The following is a 20,917-nucleotide window of genomic DNA, read 5'->3' as shown; positions in this document are numbered from 1 at the left end:
TGAGCTGGGCTGAGCAGGACTGAGTTGGGCTGAGCTGGACTGAGCTGAGCTGAGTAGGACTGGGCTGGACTGAGCTGGACTGAGCTGGACTGAGCTGAGCTGAACAGGACTGAGCTGGGCTGAGCTGGACTGAGCTGGGCTGAGCTAGGCTGGGCTGGGCTGAGCTAGGCTGGGCTGGGCTGAGCTAACTGGGCTGAGCTGGGCTGAGCAGGACTGAGCTGGTTTGAGCTAGGTTAGCTGGGCTGAGTAGGACTCAGCTGGGCTGAGCAGGACTGAACTGGGCTGAGCTGGACTGAACTGGGCTGAGCAGAACTGAGCTGGGCTGAGCTGAGCTGAGAAGGACTGAGCTGGGCTGAGCAGGACTAAACTGGGCTGAGCAGGACTGAGCTGCACTTAGCTGGGCTGAGCAGGACTGAGCTGGGCTGAACAGGACTGAGCTGGGCTGAGCTTGGCTGAGCTGGACTGAGCTAGGCTGAGCTGAGCTGAGCTAACTGGCCCGAGCAGGACTTATCAGGGCTGAGCCTAGGTAACTTTAGGGCTAAGCTGGGCTGAGCTCGACTAAACTGGGTTATGCTGGCATGACCAAGACTAAGCATAGTGTGTTGGACTGAACTAGGCTGAGCTGGGTTGAGCTGGACTTAGCTAGACTGAGCAGGACTGAGCTGGACGGAGCTGGGCTGAACTGGGCTTAGCTAGACTTAGCAGGACTGAGCTGGCCTGAGCTGGGTATACCTGGACAGAGCTGACATAGGCAGGCTCGGCTCGGCTGGTGAAGGCCCTATCCTCCTCAAAGCGGGACCTGAGGAAGCAGCTGTTCTCGGGTGTTCTAAGTGAGGTGGGAGTCTAGCCGAGGAATCAAGCTTGTTAATCTCAGACCAAGGAGCCCAATGTGGTGTGAAGGCCGCCTCACGTGAGGAGGGTTGAGGAGCGATTTCATGGGGTTCTGGACCCTTGTGTGGGTGTAGATGTCAGCCCCTTGACAGAAGCAATAAGGGGCAGCACCAGGCTAACCCATAGAGGGGTGTGCATGGGGGCTGCGCAGTTGAGCCCCAGCAGGGACAGGTCCTGGGGCGGGGTAGCTGCAGGCGCACTGAGGGCCCAGAAGGGACCTCTGCCCCCAGCCTGGGGTGGAAAGGGGGAGCCCGGGGGCTTGGGGGTTCTGGGGCCCCTGACCCAGTGGGGGCCACAGGAGGGCAGTGACCCCCAGCACCCCAGGCGCTTCCTGATCCCAGCGGGGACGAGGTGGGCTGCTGGCCCAGGCTGCTCTGGGCCCGTCACGGAACCTCAGGCACGCAGGGACTCAGCAGCATCAGAGGGGAGTAAGATGCCCAGATCCATAAAGGGTCCAGTGCCCCAGACAGGGGCCAGGAAGGGAGAGGCCAGGGCCAAGGCTGGGCTGCAGATGCCAGGTGGTGCCCACGTTCACACTCACTGTCCTTGCCCCAGTGTCCAGCAAGGCCCCATCCGTCTTCCCCTTGGCTTCCTGCTGCAAAGATGCTGCTGCCGCCTCGGCCGTGGTGCTCGGCTGCCTGGTCACCGACTTCTTCCCGGAGCCTGTGGCCGTGACCTGGGACACAGGTGCCCTGCAGAGCAGCGTGGTCAACCTCCCCGCCTCCCTGCACTCCTCTGGCCTCTACACCACCGTCAGCCAGCTGAGAGTCCCGGGGGCACAGGCCTCGGGGACCTTCACCTGCAGCGTGGCGCATTGGGGCGTCCCCACCCTCCAACAGGACCTTCTCAGGTGAGCAGCGCAGCCGGGGGCTCGTCCAGGTGCGGGCGTAAGTCTGGGGGCCTCTGGAGCCAACCTCCCCCTCTCCACCCAGCTTGCCGCAATAACGCCCCCCGCCCCACCGTGAAGCTCTTCCACTCCTCCTGCAACCCCAACGGCGACACCAGCACCCCCATCCAGCTCCTGTGCCTCATCCTGGGCGTCCCTGCCGAAAACGTCAGCGTCACCTGGCTGGTGGACGAGGAAGAGTCCAACAGCATAGCCCCCTACGTGGGCACCCTGAAGCAGGAGGACGGGCTGTCCTCCACCTACAGCGAGGTAAACATCACCCAGGGCCAGTGGGTCTCGGAGAGGACCTACACCTGCCGGGCCACCTACGAAGGCCACAACTTTGAGGAGCACGCCCGCAAGTGCTCAGGTACGCCCCTACTGCCCGCCCGCCCTGCCGGCCCGCCTGGCCCCCAGGCTCCCCGGGGGCTCACGCTGACCTTGCAACCCCCAGACCCTGAGCCCCGCGGCGTGCGCGTCTACCTGAGCCCGCCCAGCCCTGTCGAGCTGTACGTGCAGAAGGCGCCCAAGCTCACGTGCCTGGTGGTGGACCTGGCCCGGGAGGACGGCATGAGCCTCAGGTGGCTGCAGGGGGGCAAAACCTCCACCGGAAAAGCCACAACATTCACGAAGCGGCACCACAATGGCACCCTGAGTGCCACGTCCACCCTGGCCGTGCTCACCGAGGACTGGGTGGAGGGCGAGACATTCCAGTGCGTGCTGGAGCATCCCGACCTGCCCAAGAAGATCGTGCGCTCCCTCACCAAGACCCGGGGTGAGCGGGTGGGCGGGGCGAGGGCGGGGCGAGGGCAAAGTGGGCGGGGCGAGGGCGAGGTGGGCGGGGCGATGGCAAGGTGGGTCGGACAGGGGCGGGGTGAAGGTGGGGCTGGGCGTGGGACGTTGGCAGGGGTGGGTGGGACAAGGCAGTGCGAGGGGGACAGGGCATGAGGAGGGGGCGAGGCGCAGGGCGGGATGCGAGCCGGTAAGGCAGGGCAGGGCAGGGCTGGGGAGGGGTCTGGGCGGGACCTGGGCGAGGGCAAGGCTGGGCGGGGGTGTCGGCAAGGGGGTTGGGCGGGGCGAGGGCGGGGCCGAAACGGTTTGTGGGCGGGGCAGGGAGTGGGCGGGGCCGGGCCGAGGGCAGGCCAGGCGGAGGGCCAGACTGGGCAGAGTGGGGCTGAGTGGGGCTGACCTCGCCCGTCCACAGGCCAGCGGGCAGCCCCTGAGATCTACGTGTTCAAGACTCCAGATGAGGGTGCGGCCAGCACGAACAAGGTGACCCTCACCTGCCTGGTCCAGAACTTCTTCCCCGCGGACATCTCGGTGCTGTGGCTGCGGGACCAGGCCCACGAGGGCGCGGAGCATCAGGCCACCACGCAGCCGCAGCCGATGAGCAGAGCCGGGACCCGCTTCTTCGTCTTCAGCCGCCTGGAAGTGGCCCGGCAGGACTGGGAGAAGGGCACCACCTTCTCCTGCCGGGCCGTGCACGAGGCGCTGCCCCAGCCCCGCACGCTGGACCGGTCCCTGTCCAAGGCCCGCGGTAAATGAGCGGCCGCGGGGCTGCCACCCTCCCCGGGGACAATAAACACGCTGAGCCCTGCGTCCTGGCCACATTCTCGGGGCTCCTGGGGACGGGCCCCTGACGCCCAGCCTGGGTCGATGCTCAGCCTCCCCCCAAGTCCAGCCAGACACACCCAGGCCCACGGCCACCCGAGGGGCCTAGGGAGAGGGAGCAGCTCCCAGAAGCACCTCCTCCACCTGTCGACACACGGCCACCAACCTGCCCTGCCTCGGTCAGGCATCTGCTAGGGCACATGGCCCCTCAGAGCACCCCAAGGCAGCCCCACACACGAAGCCACACGCATGGCCCCCCCCACACACGGCCCCACATGCATGGCCCCCCACACACGCACATGTCCCCACACACGGCCACACACACACACATTGCCCCACACATGGCCTCACGTATGGCCACATACACACATGCCCCCCCACACACATGCCCCCCACATGACCTCATACACACATGCCCTCACACATGCCCCCCCACACACATGCCCCCACACACATGCCCCCACACACATATCCCCCACATGGCCCCTCCACCCACACACATGTCCTCACACATGGCCACACACACATTGCCCCACACATGCCCTCACACATAGCCACATGCATGGCCACATACATGCATGCCCCACACACACACATACCTCCCACCTGACCCCACACACACACATATGTCCCCCACATGGCCCCACACACATACATATGCCCTCACACAAGGCTCCCACACACACATTGCCCCAGACATGGCCACATACACACATGTTCCCCCAAAATGGTCCCCCCACACACATACATGCCCTCACACATGGACACACACACTCAGCCACACATACACACATGCCCTCACAGATGGCCCCCAAACACACATGCCCCACATTGCCCCACACATGGCCACACGCATGACCACATACACACATGCCCCCCCACACACATGCCCCCCTACAGTCCCTCACATGGCCCCCCCACACATGCCCACACACACATCCCCCACATGGCCCACACACACATACACACATGCCCTCACACATGGCCCCCCACACACACATGCCCTCACACATGGCTCTATACACATACACACCCATGCCCCCACACACACACATGGCCCCACACACACACACATGGCCCCACACACATGGCCCCATACTTGCCCCATACATGCCCCACACTTAGCCCCCCACACACTATCCAAGCCTCCCCGGCCCTTCCCCCACATCATGGGTCAGGGTAGATGGGACACTCTCCCCCAGAGGTCCCTTTTGGTCACTGCATGTCCAGCTCCCCATGAATACTAGCACATATTCAGATATGCACATGCATAAACACGTGACATATTGACACACAGGAGTTTCCACACAGACATGCATACACACATGCACACACAAGCACGCCCGCGCGTGGACAGACACAGAGCACACTTATGCACACATCGAGTGCAGGGCCACATGGCCCATGGCATGCCTCATCCCACAGAGCCAGCCACCATGCCCGCCCCCGGTTCCGCAGACATACATGGGGGCCGTGGGGGCAGTGGGGCGACTGTGGACTCCCACAGCCCCGCTCCCCCTCTCCTTCGGGGGGTTCCTGCCACACCAGGGGTGCCCAGATGGCCAGGGGAGGAGGGGAAGACCCAGGAATGCCGGCCTGGTGACCAGCAAGGCTGAGGTCCTGGGAGGTGGGACGCAGGGGCAGGCAGGGGCGGGTAGGGCCGGAGCCCCCCCAGGCTGGCTGACAGCCGGTGCCCGCAGAGCTGGTGCTGCAGGACATGTGCGTGGACGCGGCCGAGAGCCTGGAGCTGGCCGGGCTGTGGAACAGCCTCCTCGCCTTCATCACCCTCTTCATGCTCAGCGTCGGCTACGGTGCCGCCGTCACCCTCTGCAAGGTGGGCACAGGGCCGCGGGGGCACAGGGGTGCCCGCAGAGGGCAGCCCTGAGTCCCCACCCCGCCGCAGGTGCACCGGACCTTGATGGTGGGGGCACAGGAGCCCCCCAAGACCTCCCATGACTACAGCAACATCCCGTGGCCGGCAGCATAGTGCCCGGGAGGAAGCACCAGCCCTGGACAGCAGAGCCCGCCACACGGCCCCTCAGCACCGTGTCCTCAGAGCCGGTGGAGCCAGCCGGGCGGCCCCTGAGAGGCCCCACCAGTCCTCCTGTCCAGCCCCTCAGGCCGTGCCACCCCCCGGGCCCAGCCCTGCCACCCTGCTCTCCTGTCCCTTCCCTTGGGGCCAAGTAAAGGTCTTTCCACATCCTCTGCCTGAGGGTTCCTGCCACCTCGCGGGAGCTGAGAGGTGACTTGTGGGAGAACAGAGGGAGGGGCATCTCTCGGACCCCGGGACAGTCCCTGTCCCTATGTGCCCACCATGCTGGCCTTCAGATCCCACAGATGCGAGGGTCTCTGGGGGGATCCAGAACACAGCACAGAGTGAGTGCCCCGTGAGCAGTCCCCCACACCCGAGGGGACCCCAGGGCCAAGGCGGGAAGGGGGCATCCGAAAGGCCACAGACGGGATGGCACTGGGGCAGGGCCATGGTACCAGATGCAGTCCAGCCGTGACCCTGCTGCCCATGACCTGCCTGGCTGGGCAGACACGGGCTCATCCCGGAAGAACATCTGGAAGTCAAGACCACACCTCTGCCCTCCCCTGCTCACACAGGCTCAGCACTCACACTCAGGCACACTCGGATACACACTCGCACAAACACACACACTTGTACATTCACACTTGGACTCAGAGGCACACTCAGACACACAGAGACATACTCTCTCATACAAACATACTCACAGACACACACCCTGGTACACTGGTACATTCACACTCGGACCCAGTGGCACACTCAGACACACTTGGATGCACACTCACACACAAACTCGCACTCACAGACACACACCCTGCTACACTGGTACATTCACACTCAGACACACACAGAGACACAGTCACACACTAACATTCCTGACCACAGTGGCCCCCAGGGGCCCCCGCCCAGACCCATGGGTGGCCGCATGACCTAGCCAGACAGGTTCCCAAGGACCACAGCCCCGGCCACATGCACCTGCCCCGCCACAGCCTGACCACAGAGCAGACGGCCTGTCTGAGGCCGTTGTCGGGCAGGAAGTGGGCGAGGGACCCCGTCTGTGGGCAGACACTGTCCCTCCCTGGAGAGCCCCTCACAGCTTCAGTCGCACCACGCAGAGTGGGTCAGGGGCTGCTGAGGACAGGCGGACCTGCAGGGCACCCGGACCCCCAGCACACGCAGGTGGGTGTCGGCTCTCCTGGCCCCATCTGCCCGCGGGGAAGAGCCGGGCACTGGCTTCAGGGAGCAGAGCACAGGATCGACAGGGTGAGCTGAGTGACCAGAGCCAGGCGGAACAAGTCGGTTTCACAGCACTAGCCAGACCGAACTGGGCTGAAGAGGACCGGGGTGGACCAGCTGCTGAGCTGACCCAGGAAGAACTGGGTTGAGTCAGGCTGAGTTGGGCTGACCCAGGCTGAGCAGACTACACTGGCCTGAGCGCAGATGGATTAGATTGTCCTGGAATGAGCTGGTCAGTATTAACAAGGCTGATCTAGCCAGAACTGGGCTGAACCTGGCAGACTGGGCTGAGCTGGACTAACCAGGCTGAGCTGGGATGAGCTGAGCTAACTGGGCTGAGCAGCGCTGAGCTGGGCTGAGCAGGGGTGACCAGGGCTGAGTTGGGCTGAACTGAGATAACTGGGCTGAGCAGGGTTGAGCTGAGGAGGGCTGAGCTGAGCTAACTGGGCTGAGCAGGGCTGAGCTGGGCTGAGCTGAGCTGGGCTGAGCTGAGCTAACTGGGCTGAGCAGGGTTGAGCTGGGCTGAGCTGAGCTGGGCTGAGCTGAGCTGAGCTAACTGGGCTGAACAGGGCTGAGCAGGGCTGAGCTGGGTTGAGCTGAGCTAACTGGGCTGAGCAGGGCTGAGCTGAGCTAACTGGGCTTAGCAGGGCTGAGCAGGGCTGAGCTGAGCTAACTGGGCTGAGCAGGGCTGAGCTGGGCTGAGCTGAGCTGGGCTGAGCTGAGCTAACTGGGCTGAGCAGGGCTGAGCTGGGCTGAGCTGAGATAACTGGGCTGAGCAGGGCTGAGCTGGGTTGAGCTGAGCTAACTGGGCTTAGCAGGACTGAGCAGGGCTAAGCTGAGCTAACTGGGCTGAGCAGGGCTGAGCTGGGTTGAGCTGAGCTAACTGGGCTGAGCAGGGCTGAGCAGGGCTGAGCTTAGCTAACTGGGCTGAGCAGGGCTGAGCAGGGCTGAGCTGGGCTGAGCTGAGCTAACTGGGCTCAGCAGGGCTGAGCAGGGCTGAGCTGGGCTGAGCTGAGCTAACTGGGCTCAGCAGGGCTGAGCAGGGCTGAGCTGAGCTAACTGGGCTGAGCAGGGCTGAGCTGGGTTGAGCTGAGCTAACTGGGCTGAGCAGGGCTGAGCTGGGCTGAGCTGAGCAGGGCTGAGCTGAGCTAACTGGGCTGAGCAGGGCTGAGCTGGGCTGAGCTGAGCTGGGCTGAGCTGAGCTAACTGGGCTGAGCAGGGCTAAGGTGGGCTGAGCAGAGCTGAGCTGGGCTGAGCTGGGTTGAGCTGAGCTAACTGGGCTTAGCAGGGCTGAGCAGGGCTGAGCTGAGCTAACTGGGCTGAGCAGGGCTGAGCTGGGCTGAGCTGAGCTGGGCTGAGCTGAGCTAACTGGGCTGAGCAGGGCTGAGCTGGGGTGAGCTGAGCTAACTGGGCTGAGCAGGGCTGAGCTGGGTTGAGCTGAGCTAACTGGGCTTAGCAGGGCTGAGCAGGGCTAAGCTGAGCTAACTGGGCTGAGCAGGGCTGAGCTGGGCTGAGCTGAGCTGGGCTGAGCTGAGCTAACTGGGCTGAGCAGGGCTAAGCTGGGCTGAGCTGAGCTAACTGGGCTGAGCAGGGCTGAGCTGGGCTGAGTTGAGCTAACTGGGCTGAGCAGAGCTGAGCAGGGCTGAGCTGGGCTGAGCTGAGCTAACTGGCTTGAGCAGGGCTGAGCTGGGCTGAGCTGAGCTAACTGGGCTGAGCAGGGCTGAGCTGGGCTGAGCTGAGCTAACTGGGCTGAGCAGGGCTGAGCAGGGCTGAGCTGAGCTAACTGGGCTGAGCAGGGCTGAGCTGGGCTGAGCTGAGCTGGGCTGAGCTGGGCTAACTGGGCTGAGCAGGGCTGAGCTGGGCTGAGCTGAGCTGGGCTGAGCTGAGCTAACTGGGCTGAGCAGGGCTGAGCAGGGCTGAGCTGAGCTAACTGGGCTGAGCAGGGCTGAGCTGGGCTGGGCTGGGCTGAGCTAACTGGGCTGAGCATGGCTGAGCTGGGCTGAGCTGAGCTAACTGGGCTGAGCAGGGCTGAGCTGAGCTAACTGGGCTGAGCAGGGCTGAGGTGAGCTGAGCAGAGCTGAGCTGGGCTGGGCTGAGCAGGGCTGAGCTGAGCTAACTGGGCTGAGCAGGGCTGAGCTGAGCAGGGCTGAGCTGAGCTAACTGGGCTGAGCAGGGCGGAGCTGGGCTGAGCTGAGCTAACTGGGCTGAGCAGGGCTGAGCTGGGCTGAGCTGAGCTAACTGGGCTGAGTAGGGCTGAGGTGGGCTGAGCAGAGCTGACCTGGGCTGAGCAGCTAACTGGGCTGAGCTGAGCTGGAATGGGCTGAGCTGAGCTAACTGGGCTGAGCAGGGCTGAGCTGAGCTAACTGGGCTGAGCAGGGCTGAGCTGGGCTGAGCTGAGCTGGCCTGAACTGAGCTAACTGGGCTGAGCAGGGCTAAGCTGGGCTGAGCTGAGCTGGGCTGAGCTGAGCTAACTGGGCTGAGCAGGGCTGAGCTGAGCTAACTGGGCTTAGCAGGGCTGAGCTGGGCTGAGCTGAGCTGGGCTGAGCTGCTAACTGGGCTGAGCAGAGCTCAGCTGGACTGAGCTGAGCTGGGATGGGCTGAGCTGAGCTAACTGGGCTGAGCAGGGCTGAGCTGAGCTAACTGGGCTGAGCAGGGCTGAGCTGGGCTGAGCTGAGCTGAGCTGGGCTGAACTGAGCTAACTGGGCTGAGCTGGGCTGTGCTGAGGAAACTGGGCTGAGCAGGGCTGAGCTGAGCTAACTGGGCTGAGCTGGGCTGAGCTAAGCTAACTGGGCTGAGCAGGGCTGAGCTGACCTAATTGGGTCAAGCTGAGCTGAGCAGGGCTGAGCTGGGCTGAGCTGAGCTAACTGTGTCGAGCAGGGATGAGTAGGGATGAGCTGAGCTAACTGGTTCGAGCAGAACTTAGCAGGGCTGAGCAGGGCTGAGATGGACTGAGCAGGGCTGAGCAGGGCTGACCTGAGCTAACTGGGCTGAGCAGGGCTGAGCTGAGCTAACTGGGCTGAACAGGGCTGAGCTGAGCTGAGGAGGGCTAAGCAGGGCTGTGCAGGGCTGAGCTGAGCTAACTGGACTGAGCAGGGCTGTGCTGGGCTGAGCAGGGCTGAGATAGGCTGAGCAGGGCTGAGCTGAGCTAACTGGGTCGAGCTGAGCTGAGTAGGGCTGAGCAGGGCTGAGCTGGGCTGAGCAGGGCTGAGATGGACTGAGCAGGGCTGAGCAGGGCTGAGCTGAGCTAACTGTGCCGAGCAGGGATGAGTAGGGATGATCAGAGCTAACTGTGCTGAGCAGGGCTGAGCTGGGCTGAGCAGGTATGGGCTGGCTGAGCAGGGATGATCAGGGCTGAACTGGGCTGAATTGGGCTAACTGAGATGAAATGGGTAAACTGAGCTCTGCTGAACTCATTGGGTAGAGCCTAGCTAGGTTGGGCTGAGCTGGGCTGATCCAGATGAGCAGAGGCAGCTGGTGGGGTGAGTGGGGGGCAGGCACTGGGGGTGGGCCTGGCCTGTGATGTGTCCCTACCCTGAGCCCTGGCCCAGCTGCCCCGGTCTCAGGGCATCACCACATGTGCCGTGACTGCATCCTGGTGGAAGGAACCAGAAGTCCCAGGGTCAGGCTTCCTGGAAGCCCTGTCCGGGCAGAGTTACTGACCTGTTCTTGGTCAAACCGTGGAGGCAACTGCTGCCCTGGTCGGAAAAGGGATCTGGGTGTGTGAGTGGACATCAGGACAGTGGGTGGACAGTGGCCAGTTCTCCTGGAGGTGGGCACTGGGGACCAAAAGCAAAGCCTGTCTGCAAAGCTGAGGGCACCAGCCATTGGGCAGTCAGCAGACAATGGCCTGAGGGTGCCAAGCCCCATTTGCTGGGCCTGTGTGGAGGCCACGCTTGTGGGGTCAGCTGTGGACACGAGCCTGGCTGGACTCGGGAGGCTGGTGCTCAGGGGCGCACACGGGTGAGGGCAGTGCGTTGGCTGTCTTGGGGCCCAGAGTCAGCCCGCCCTCACATCTCCTGTGTTCAGCCACCCTGCAGAACCCCAGCGTCTTCCCGCTGAGCACCGGGTGCTGTGATCCCTCCGAACCTGTGGTCCTGGGCTGCCTCGTCCGAGACTTCTTACCCTTGCCCGCCACTGTGACCTGGAGCCCCAGTGATGCCTCTGTCAGGAACTACACCCCCGTGTTCGGATCCAACGGCCTGTACACCATGAGCAGCCAGCTGGGCCCTGGCAAGTACGAAGACAAAGTGACATGTCACGTGGAGCATAGCGGCAAGGTCCAGTCGGTGGACATGTCCTGCACAAGTAAGAAGGCAGCCCGGGTGGGCAGGGCCTCAGGCCATGTCCTCCGGAGGGGCAGGACATGGGCCAGATGGGCTGGCAGGGGCGCTGACGCACAGTCTCTCTTGTTCAATGTGACCTCCTTCTCCAACTACTACAGTAATTGATCCTCCTGTATGTGACCCACGCGTGACCCTGTACAAGCCCGCCCTGGAGGACCTCCTGCTTGGCTTCAAGGCCAACCTCACGTGCACGCTGACCGGCCTCAGGAACCCTGAGCAAGCCACCTTCTCCTGGTCACCCTCGTCCGGGATGACGGTCGTCAAGGGGGAAGCCCAGGAGAACTCCTGTGGCTGCTTCAGCGTGTCCAGCTACTTGTCAGACGTCACCGACCTGTGGAACCGCGGGGAGACCTTCTCCTGCACAGTCAATCACCCCAACCTCGAGAAACCGCTGACTGCCACCATCTCCAAGCCCCAAGGTGGGCCCCCCTCTGTGCTCCGCGTGCCTGGGCATGGCTCCTCCCCGCCCAGCGCCTGAGCCGCCTCTCTCTCCCGCAGGAAACACCATCCCGCCCCAGGTGCACCTGCTGCCGCCCCCGTCGGAGGAGGTGGGCCTGGAGGAGCTGGTGACGCTGACGTGCCTGGTGCGGGGCTACAAACCCGAGGACGTGGTGGTGCTGTGGCTCCACGGGAACCAGCAGCTGCCCCGCGAGGACTTCATGACCTGGAGCTCCGAGCCCGAGCCCCGCAAGGCCGGCACCTTCGCCGTGACCAGCGTGCTGCGCGTGAACGCCCAGACCTGGAAGAGGGGCGACAGCTTCTCCTGCATGGTGGGCCACGAGGGCCTGCCCCTGAACTTCACCCAGAAGACCATCGACCGCCTGGCGGGTAAACCCACCCACGTCAACGTGTCTGTGATCATGGCGGAGGCCGACGGCGTCTGCTACTGAGCCGCCCTGCCCGGCCCTCCTCAATAAACTCCTGTTGCCCAAAGCAGCCCGCGCTTCTGTCCCCGCGCCCCGCAGCCCGCGCAGGCACGCGTGTGCAAGTGTGTGTGTGTGTGTGTGCAAGCACGCGTGTGGGGGCCACGAGACGCCCTGGGGGGATGGCGTCTGGCTGTGCTGCGGGAGGCTGGTTCCAGGGCCGCTCGGCGTGTGGCACGCCTCACATGGGCACACCACGCGCTCCACGCGCGCTCACACGGGGCGCACACGCCGCACACCGTGCTCTCGTCCTCACGCCGTTTCCACACACTGTGCACAGTTCTCCCACGTGCTCACTTTGCACACACCTGGAACCGTAACTCTCCCACCCACACACTTTGCACACACAGGTGCAATACTTCTGTGTGTGTTCACACTCAGTTGCACGTACACACTCTTCCACACACTCACACTCAGTTTGCACAGTGAACAACACTCTTGCACACTCAGTTATACATGCACACTCTCTCCCACATGCTCACACTCGGATTCGACAGCGCACAATACTCTTGCAAATGCTCTGACACATGCACACGCTCTCTCACACACACTCAATTTGCACAGTGCACAAGACTCTTGCACACACCCTGATACATGCACACTGTCTCCCACACACTCACACTCGGTTTGCACAGTGCACAGCACTCTTGCACACTTCATTACACATGCACACACGCTCACACTCGGTTTGCACAGCACACAATACTCTTGCACATGCTCTGACACATGCACACGCTCTCCCACACACACTCACACTCGGTTTTCACCGTGCACAATACTCTTGCACACTCCTTACACATGCACATGCTGTCGCACACACTCCCACTCGCTTGCCTGAGCCCTGCAGGGGCAGGTGGGTCAAAGTAGCCCCGGGCCAAGCCCCCCCCTAGGCTTCACAGGCCCTTCCCACCGCCTGGGCCCCTGGTAGCGTCTGTGCATGCTACTGGACTCCACTCAGAGTCCAGCCCCTCAGGCCCCTCCGGGACACGGCCCTGCTTGCTGCCTGGCCCCACACGCAACTCTCCCACCCTCTTCTGGTCCTGAATCATAGACAGGGCAGGGCAGGGGGCAAAGGACAGAGTTCCCTCTCTTGCTTTTACTTGCACCCCTGAAAGACAGGTGGCCAAGGGAAGCCCATCTCTGCTCTGGGGACACCTAGGCCCAGACCTCCCACCAGGGGGCAGTGAGGCCTGATCTCATCCCACATGTCCTGGACACCCCGGGCACCTCCCCGGCTGCCTCCCTCTGCTCCCAGGGCCAAAGCGCAGGTAACAGAGGTGGCCTGGCCACTGCCCTTCTTGGGGGGCCGGTCTCTGAGGGCAATGGGAGATGAACAGCTGGGAGACAAGTGCTGCCATAGAGAAGGCACTCCAGCCACCAAGGGAGGGGAGGCCTGGGGGACAGCAAAGGCAGAGAAGTCACAGGCAAGGGGCCCGCAGAGAGGGGTGGTCGCAGAGAGGGGCAATCTCAATACATAATGAGGATGAGTGGTACTGGGTGGGGGCGGGCAGCCAGTGCTTGAGGGGCAGGTGGAGAGATGGGAGGGTAAATTATGAATGGATGGACGGGTGAATGGATGAACGGGTGAGGGGTGGATAAATATGGATTAATGGATGGGAGGACAGGTGGATGGATAGGTAGATGGTAGGGAGTAGATGGATAAATAATGGATTAATGGACAGCTGGGTGGGTGGGTGGATGAATGATGGACGACAAATGGGTCTGTGGATGGGTGGGTAAAGAGTAGATGGATGGAGGGATGGATGGATAGGTGGATAGATGGATGGATGGGTGGATGGATGGATGGATGGATAGATGGATGGATGGGTGAATGGGTGGGTGGGTGGGTGGATGGATGGTTGGGTGGATGAATGATGGATGACAAATGGGTCTGTGGCTGGGTGGGGAAAGAATGGATGAATGCATGTGTGGATGGATGGATGGATGGATGGTTGGATGGGTGGATGGATGGATGGATGGATGGAGGGATGGATGGATGGATGGAGGGAGTGATGGATGGGTGGATGAATGGATGGATGGATGGTTGGATGGGTGGATGGATGGATGGAAGGATGGATGGATGGATGGATGGAGGGAGGGAGGGATGGATGGATGGGTGGGTGGATGGATGGATGGATGGATGGATGGGTGGATGGATAGGTAGATGGTAGGTAGCTGATGGATAAATAATGGATTAATGGACGGCTAGGTGGGTGGGTAAATGAATGGTGGGTAGATGAATGATGGATGACAAATGGGTCTGTGGCTGGGTGGGGAAAGAATGGATGAATGGATGGATGGATGGATGGATGGTTGGATGGGTGGATGGATGGATGGAGGGATGGAGGGAGGGAGGGATGAAGGGATGGATGGATGGATGGATGGATGGGTGGGTGGATGGATGGATGGATGGTCGGATGGGTGGATGGATGGATGGATGGATGGATAGGTAGATGGTAGGTAGCTGATGGATAAATAATGGATTAATGGATGGCTAGGTGGGTGGGTAAATGGTGGGTGGATGAATGATGGATGACAAATGGGTCTGTGGCTGGGTGGGGAAAGAATGGATGAATGCATGGATGGATGGATGGATGGATGGATGGATGGATAGATGGGTGGGTGAATGGATGGATGATGGGTGGATGGATGGATGGATGGATGGATGGGAAAAGAAGTGAGGGACCAGAGTGATAGCACAGTGGGGAGGGAATTTGCCTTGCAAGTGGCAGTCCAGGCTCAATCCCCAGCACCCCATAGGGTCCCTTGTGCCCTGCCAGGAGCAATACCTGAGTGCAGAGCCAGGAGTAACCCCCAGGCATGGCCCAAAAAGGGCGAGGTGAAGAGGCGTGAATGATTGGATGTGTCACCGTGTGACAAGCAGCCCGACTGCCATCTACCTCTGCCCTGTCCCCGAGCAGCAGGGCTGTGCTGTCTTGCTGGCACCTCTGCCTGGGCCGCCTTGTAGCTCAGGCCTCTCAGCCACGTTGGGGCGGGGGAGGGGCAGGAGTTGGGCGCCTGGTCGTGCATGTCTGCCCCTGGACCCAGGAACCCAAGCCCCGCTCTCGACTTCGCCTAGAACCCTCGTGGCTCTCAGGCTGCAGGGACTTGCCGCTGCTTTCCTGGAGCTGGGGGCTGAGACGCAGGAGGCCGCGCTTTGTGCTTGAACCCAGAGCAGCAAAAAGCATGCCTCCCCTCCCCGGCATCCAGGGCCGCTCCCATCCCGAGTCAAGCGCGTGCCCAGCGCCACGCAGCGCTCCACACACAGGCTTTCGTGTGTTGTAGGCTCTCAGAAGTTCTGCTGGGAGATCCTCGACATGCCGCATGAAGAGGACGCGCCGGGAGCCAGCCTGTGGCCCACCACCGTCACACTGCTCACCCTCTTCCTCCTCAGCCTCTTCTACAGCACCGCGCTGACCATGACGAGTGTCCGGGGACAAGCCAGCAGCAAAGACGGACCCCAGTACTGACCGGGAGCGCGGGGCCTCAGCTCCAAGGGCCCCGCCAGTGCGCCCCGGGGTGACCCCATGGCCAGGCCAGCCGCCAGGCGGACACAGGGCTGGACAGAGGAGTGGGCACTCGCTCGCCTCGGACGCTGCCCACGGCCAGATCCCTCCTGGATTCGCAGGGAGCAAACTGCAGCCACGCAGCCCCCACTCAGCCCACCCAGAGCAATAAATGGTGCCGAGACCAAGGGCCCAGGCTCCGACTGCGGGCGGGCTGGACATGCGCCGAGCACAGACCACTGCGTGGCCAGGGGTGACCAGGGCGTGTGGCACTGAGTTCCCTCTTGCGTCCCACCTCACCACCCCGCGCTCACCTGAGCAAGAGCCCCGGACAGGCTTCAACGAAAAGGGTGCGAGAAATGAGCAGACTGAAGGTCCCTGGGCTGACCCTGCCTCTGCCCCACTTCACGGTCACTGAATCCTGGTCCTGATCACTCAGCCCAAGCCCTTATCACTCAGTACAAGTCTGATAACTCAGCCCAGGTCCTGATAACTCAGCCTACGTCCCAATCACTCGGCCTGGGTCCTGATCACTCAGCCCTGATCCCAATCACTCAGCCCTAGTCCTGATCACTCGGCCCTAGTTGATCACTCAGCCCTGGTCCCTATCACTCAGCCCTGGTCCCGATCACTCAGTCCTGATTGATCACTCAGCCCTAGTTGATCATTCAGTCCTGGTTGATCACTCAGCCCTGGCCTGGATCACTCAGCCCTGGTCCCGATCACTCAGCCCAGGTCCTGATCACTCAGTCCTGGTTGATCACTCAGCCCTGGTCCCTATCACTCAGCCCTAGTTGATCACTCAGCCCTGGTCTCTATCATTCAGCCCTGGTCCCAATCACTCAGTCCTGGTTGATCACTCAGCCCTAGTTGATCACTCAGTCCTTGTTGATCATTCAGCCCTGGCCTCGATCACTCAGACCTGGTTCCGATCACTCAGTCCTGATTGATCACTCAGCCCTAGTTGATCACTCAATCCTGGTTGATCACTCAGCCCTGGCTTTGATCACTCAGCCCACGTCCTGATCACTCAGACCTGGTTGGTCACTCAGCCCTGGTCCCTATCACTCAGCCCTAGTTGATCACTCAGCCCTAGTTGATCACTCAGCCCTGGTCTCTATCATTCAGACCTGGTCCCGATCACTCAGTCCTGGTTGACCACTCAGCCCTAGTTGATCACTCAGCCCTGGTTCCTATCACTCAGCCCTGATCCCAATCACTCAGTCCTTGTTGATCACTCAGCCCTAGTTGATCACTCAGCTCTGGTCCCAATCACTCAGCCCTGGCCTCGATCACTCAGTCCTGGTCCTGATCACTCAGCCCAGGTCCTGATCACTCAGTCCTCGTTGATCACTCAGTCCTGAACCCAATCACTCGGCCTTGGTCCCAATCACTCAGCCTTAGTTAATCACTCAGTCTGGTTGATCACTCAGCCCTGGCCTCGATCACTCAGCCCAGATCCTGATCACTCAGTCCTGGTTGATCACTCAGTCCTGGACCCGATCACTCAGTCCTGGAACTCATCATTCAGTCCTGGTTGATTACTCAGTCCTAGTTGATCACTCAGTCCTAATTGATCCCTCAGCTCTGGTCACGATCACTCAGCCCTGATCCTGATCACTCAGCCCTGGTCCTTATCACTCAGCCCTAGCTGACCACTCAGCCCTCAATGATACCTCAATCCTAGTTGATCCCTCAGCCCTGGTCCCAATCACTCAGCCCTTAGATGATCACTCAGCCCTGGTCCCGGTCACCCAGTCCTCATTGGTGACTCAGCCCTGGTTGATCACTCAGCCCTATCCTAATCACTTAGCCGGTCCTGGTCACTCAGCACTAGTTGATCACTCAGTCCTGGTTGATCACTCAGTCCTCATTGATGACTCAGTCCTAGTTGATCACTCAGCCCTGGTCCCGATCACTCAGCCTTGGTCGACCACTCAGCCCTGTCCTCATCACTTAGCCTTGTTGATCACTTATACTGGTCACTCAGCCCTGGTTCGGGTCCTGGCCCACATCCTGATTAGTGAGCCCCAGTGCTGAGGCCACTCACACCTTCTGGTCATGGGCCCCTTATCCTGGGGAATGAGCTGTCCTCTGATCATGTGTCCTAGTCACTAGACCCGGTCACTAAATTCTGGTTTAATCTCTGGGTCTGGTGCAGTTATCTGGAGCCTCACCCTGGCCACTAGAATCTGTACAAATCTAAGACTCAGCACTGGGCCTGTCCTGGTCCCTGAGTCCTGGTCATGTTCTGTGGAGGCCTGTGCTGGTCATCCCTCCCCTACCTCACCTCAGGCCTTCAGTGAATCTGGACCCTGTTCCTAGTAGCCACCAGTCTGCCCCTGCCTGTTCCCGACCCTGGTACTGGCTGAATCTTCAGGAAGGGCCTGGGAGGATTCACCCCCTTGCCCTCTGACCCCTGACCCCAGCCCAGGGGTCTGTGGGGCTGAGCAGGGGCTTCAGGTGCGTCTGCCAAGGAGAATCCCTGCTGGGCCCAGGGGCAGACCCCTGCCCCGGGCCTGCCACAGGGGTGCGGGGAGACAGGAGGAGGCGGACGTGTACGCCTCTTGTTTTTCTCTTTCTGTCTCTGACACCCATCACCTGCCAAAATGCCCCACACGGCACCTGGGGCCTCTGAGTCATAGCGAGCTGCAGAAACCGCTATTCTGAGACCAGAGTCCCAAAGCCACGCCAGGCAGGTGGGCCTGGGCAGGGGACTGGGCCGCGGCACCAGCCGGGGAGTTGGAGGGCCAGGCCGCTGTGTCAGCCGCCACGGACCGGGCCTGGCTTAGGAGGTCGAACCCGGTCCAGAGGAATGAGGCTGGCCTGCTGGACCTGCTGGACACAAGCAACGTCAGCCAAGTCAGCCATGGGCAGGCCCGGACCAAACAGCCAACATCTGCCAAGTCATACCAGGCCCCATCCACACCCGGTCACACCAAGCCCCATACACGCCCAGTCACACTAGGCCATTCCATTCCCTTCACACCAGGCCCATCCACGCCTGGTCACCCTGGGCTGCTGCCTGCCCATTCCTGCTTGGGCTGTGAGGTGATCCTCCCCATCGCCACAGGCTCAGGGGTCCTGCTCCATCCCCAGACGGTTTGCCTGTCGCCAGCACCCGCCCTCCTCCTGCACCCACAGCTAGGACGATACTGGGATGCCAGAGACCCCATCGTGGGCGACCTGTGGACACAACCACTGTCACAGGTCCATGCAGGACAAGCGCATCTGCCTGGGCCACTGCAGCAGGGGCAGACAGGGACGAAGTCAGACGGTGACAGAGGGACAGACACTCACAGGGAAGGGGACACTCTCAGAGTAGAGACAGACAGACTGGGCGGGGCAGGGCTGGGCTGAGCTAGCTGCACTGCAGTGCTCTGAATTGGGCTGAGCTGTCAGGACTGAGCCGCTGGGCTGGGCTGAGAACTAAGCAAGACAGAGCTGGACAGAGAAGGACTGGGAGAGCTCCTGCTAGAACTGAGCAGGACTGGTCTGGGCTGATCTGGACTGAGCAGGACTGGGCTGGGCTGAGCTGGACTGAGCAGGACTGGGCTGGGCTGAGCTGGACTGAGCAGGACTGGGCTGGGCTGAGCTGGACTGAGCAGGACTGGGCTGGGCTGAGCTGGACTGAGCTGGGCTGAGCTGGGCTGAGCTGGACTGAACTGGGCTGAGCAGGGCTGAGCTGAGCAGGACTAAGCTGGACTGAGCTGGGCTGAGCTGGACTGAGCTGGGCTGAACAGGAATGGGCTGGGCTGACCTAGAGTGAGCTGGGATGAACTGGACTCAGCTGGATTGAGCTGGACTGAGTTGGGCTGAACTGGCTGAGCTGGACTGAGCTGGGCTGAGCTAGGCTGAGCTGGGCTAGCTAACTGGGCTGAGACGGGCTGAGTAGGACTCAGCTGGGATGAGCAGGAATGAACTGGGCCGAGCTGGGCTGAGCAGGACTGAGCAGGACTGAGCTGGACTGAGCTGGACTGAGCTGGGCTGAGCTGGACTGAGCTGGACTGAGCTGGGCTGAACAGGACTGAGTTGGACTGAGCTGGATTGAGCTGGGCTGAGCAGGACTGAGCTGGACTGAGCTGGGCTGAGCAGGACTGAGCTAGACTGAGGTGGGCTGAGCAGGGCTGAGCTGAGCAGGACTGAGCTGGACAGAGCTGGACTGAGCTGGGCTGAGCAGGACTGAGCTGGACGGAGCTGGGCTGAGCAGGAGTGGGCTGGGCTGACCTAGAATGAGCTGGGATGAGCTGGACTAAGCTGGATTGAACTGGACTGAGTCGGGCTGAACTGGGCTGAGCTGGACTGAGCTGGGCTGAGCTAGGTTGAGCTAGGCTAGCTAACTGGACTGAGATGGACTGAGTAGGACTCAGCTGGGATGAGCAGGACTGAGCAGGACTGAGCTGGACTGAGCAGGACTGAGCTGGACTGAGCTGGGCTGAGCAGGACTGAGCTGAGCTAAGCAGGACTGAGCAGGACTGAACTGGGCTGAGCAGGACTGAGCTGGACTGAGCTGGACTGAGCTGAGCTGACTGATCTGGACTGAGCTGGGCTGAGCTGGGCTGAGCTGGACTGAGCTGGGCTGAGCTGAGCTGACTGAGCTGGATTGAGTTGGGCTGAGCTGGACTGAGCAGGACTGAGCTGGGCTGACTGAGCTGGATTGAGCTGGGCTGACCTGGACTGAGCTTGACTGAGCTGGACTGAGCTAGGCTGAGCTGGACTGAGCTGGGCTGAGCCGGACTAGCTGGGCTGAGCTGGACTGAGCAGGACTGAGCTGGGCTGAGCAGGACTGAGCTGGGCTGAGCAGGACTGAGCTGGACTGAACTGGGCTGAGCAGGACTGAGCTGGACTGAGCTGGACTGAGCTGAGCTGACTGATCTGGACTGAGCTGGGCTGAGCTGGGCTGAGCTGGACTGAGCTGGGCTGAGCTGAGCTGACTGAGCTGGATTGAGTTGGGCTGAGCTGGACTGAGCAGGACTGAGCTGGGCTGACTGAGCTGGATTGAGCTGGGCTGACCTGGACTGAGCTTGACTGAGCTGGACTGAGCTAGGCTGAGCTGGACTGAGCTGGGCTGAGCCGGACTAGCTGGGCTGAGCTGGACTGAGCAGGACTGAGCTGGGCTGAGCAGGACTGAGCTGGGCTGAGCAGGACTGAGCTGGACTGAACTGGGCTGAGCAGGACTGAGCTGGACTGAGCTGGACTGAGCTGAGCTGACTGATCTGGACTGAGCTGGGCTGAGCTGGGCTGAGCTGGACTGAGCTGGGCTGAGCTGAACTGACTGAGCTGGATTGAGTTGGGCTGAGCTGGACTGAGCAGGACTGAGCTGGGCTGACTGAGCTGGATTGATCTGGGCTGAGCTGGACTGATCTGGACTGAGCTGGGCTGAGCTAGGCTGAGCTGGACTGAGCTGAGCTGAGCTGAGCTGACTGAGCTGGATTGAGTTGGGCTGAGCTGGACTGAGCAAGACTGAGCTGGGCTGAGCTGGACTGAGCTGA

The 20,917-nt window shown here is 61.6% G+C and overlaps 2 gene segments (V, D, J or C); both read left to right on the top strand.

Annotated features, from left to right (window-relative positions):
* Positions 1-578: 578 nt before the first annotated feature.
* LOC130023145 (immunoglobulin heavy constant epsilon-like) lies at positions 579-5,375 on the top strand. The segment is given in 7 exon segments: positions 579-597; positions 1,447-1,695; positions 1,824-2,147; positions 2,232-2,552; positions 2,982-3,314; positions 5,089-5,222; positions 5,292-5,375. Coding segments are annotated over 7 exon segments (1,464 nt in total).
* A 474-nt stretch (positions 5,376-5,849) lies between these two features.
* Positions 5,850-15,389, top strand: LOC130023144 (immunoglobulin heavy constant alpha 2-like). The segment is given in 5 exon segments: positions 5,850-5,871; positions 10,680-10,958; positions 11,095-11,415; positions 11,495-11,878; positions 15,205-15,389. Coding segments are annotated over 5 exon segments (1,191 nt in total).
* Positions 15,390-20,917: the final 5,528 nt, after the last annotated feature.

The sequence above is a fragment of the Sorex fumeus genome, unplaced genomic scaffold (assembly GCF_029834395.1).
Source record: "Sorex fumeus unplaced genomic scaffold, SorFum_2.1 ptg000022l, whole genome shotgun sequence".
In the NCBI taxonomy this organism is placed as follows: domain Eukaryota; kingdom Metazoa; phylum Chordata; class Mammalia; order Eulipotyphla; family Soricidae; genus Sorex; species Sorex fumeus.
The sequence above is the reverse complement of the archived record's forward strand: the minus strand, read 5'-3'. Positions and strand labels throughout refer to the sequence as shown.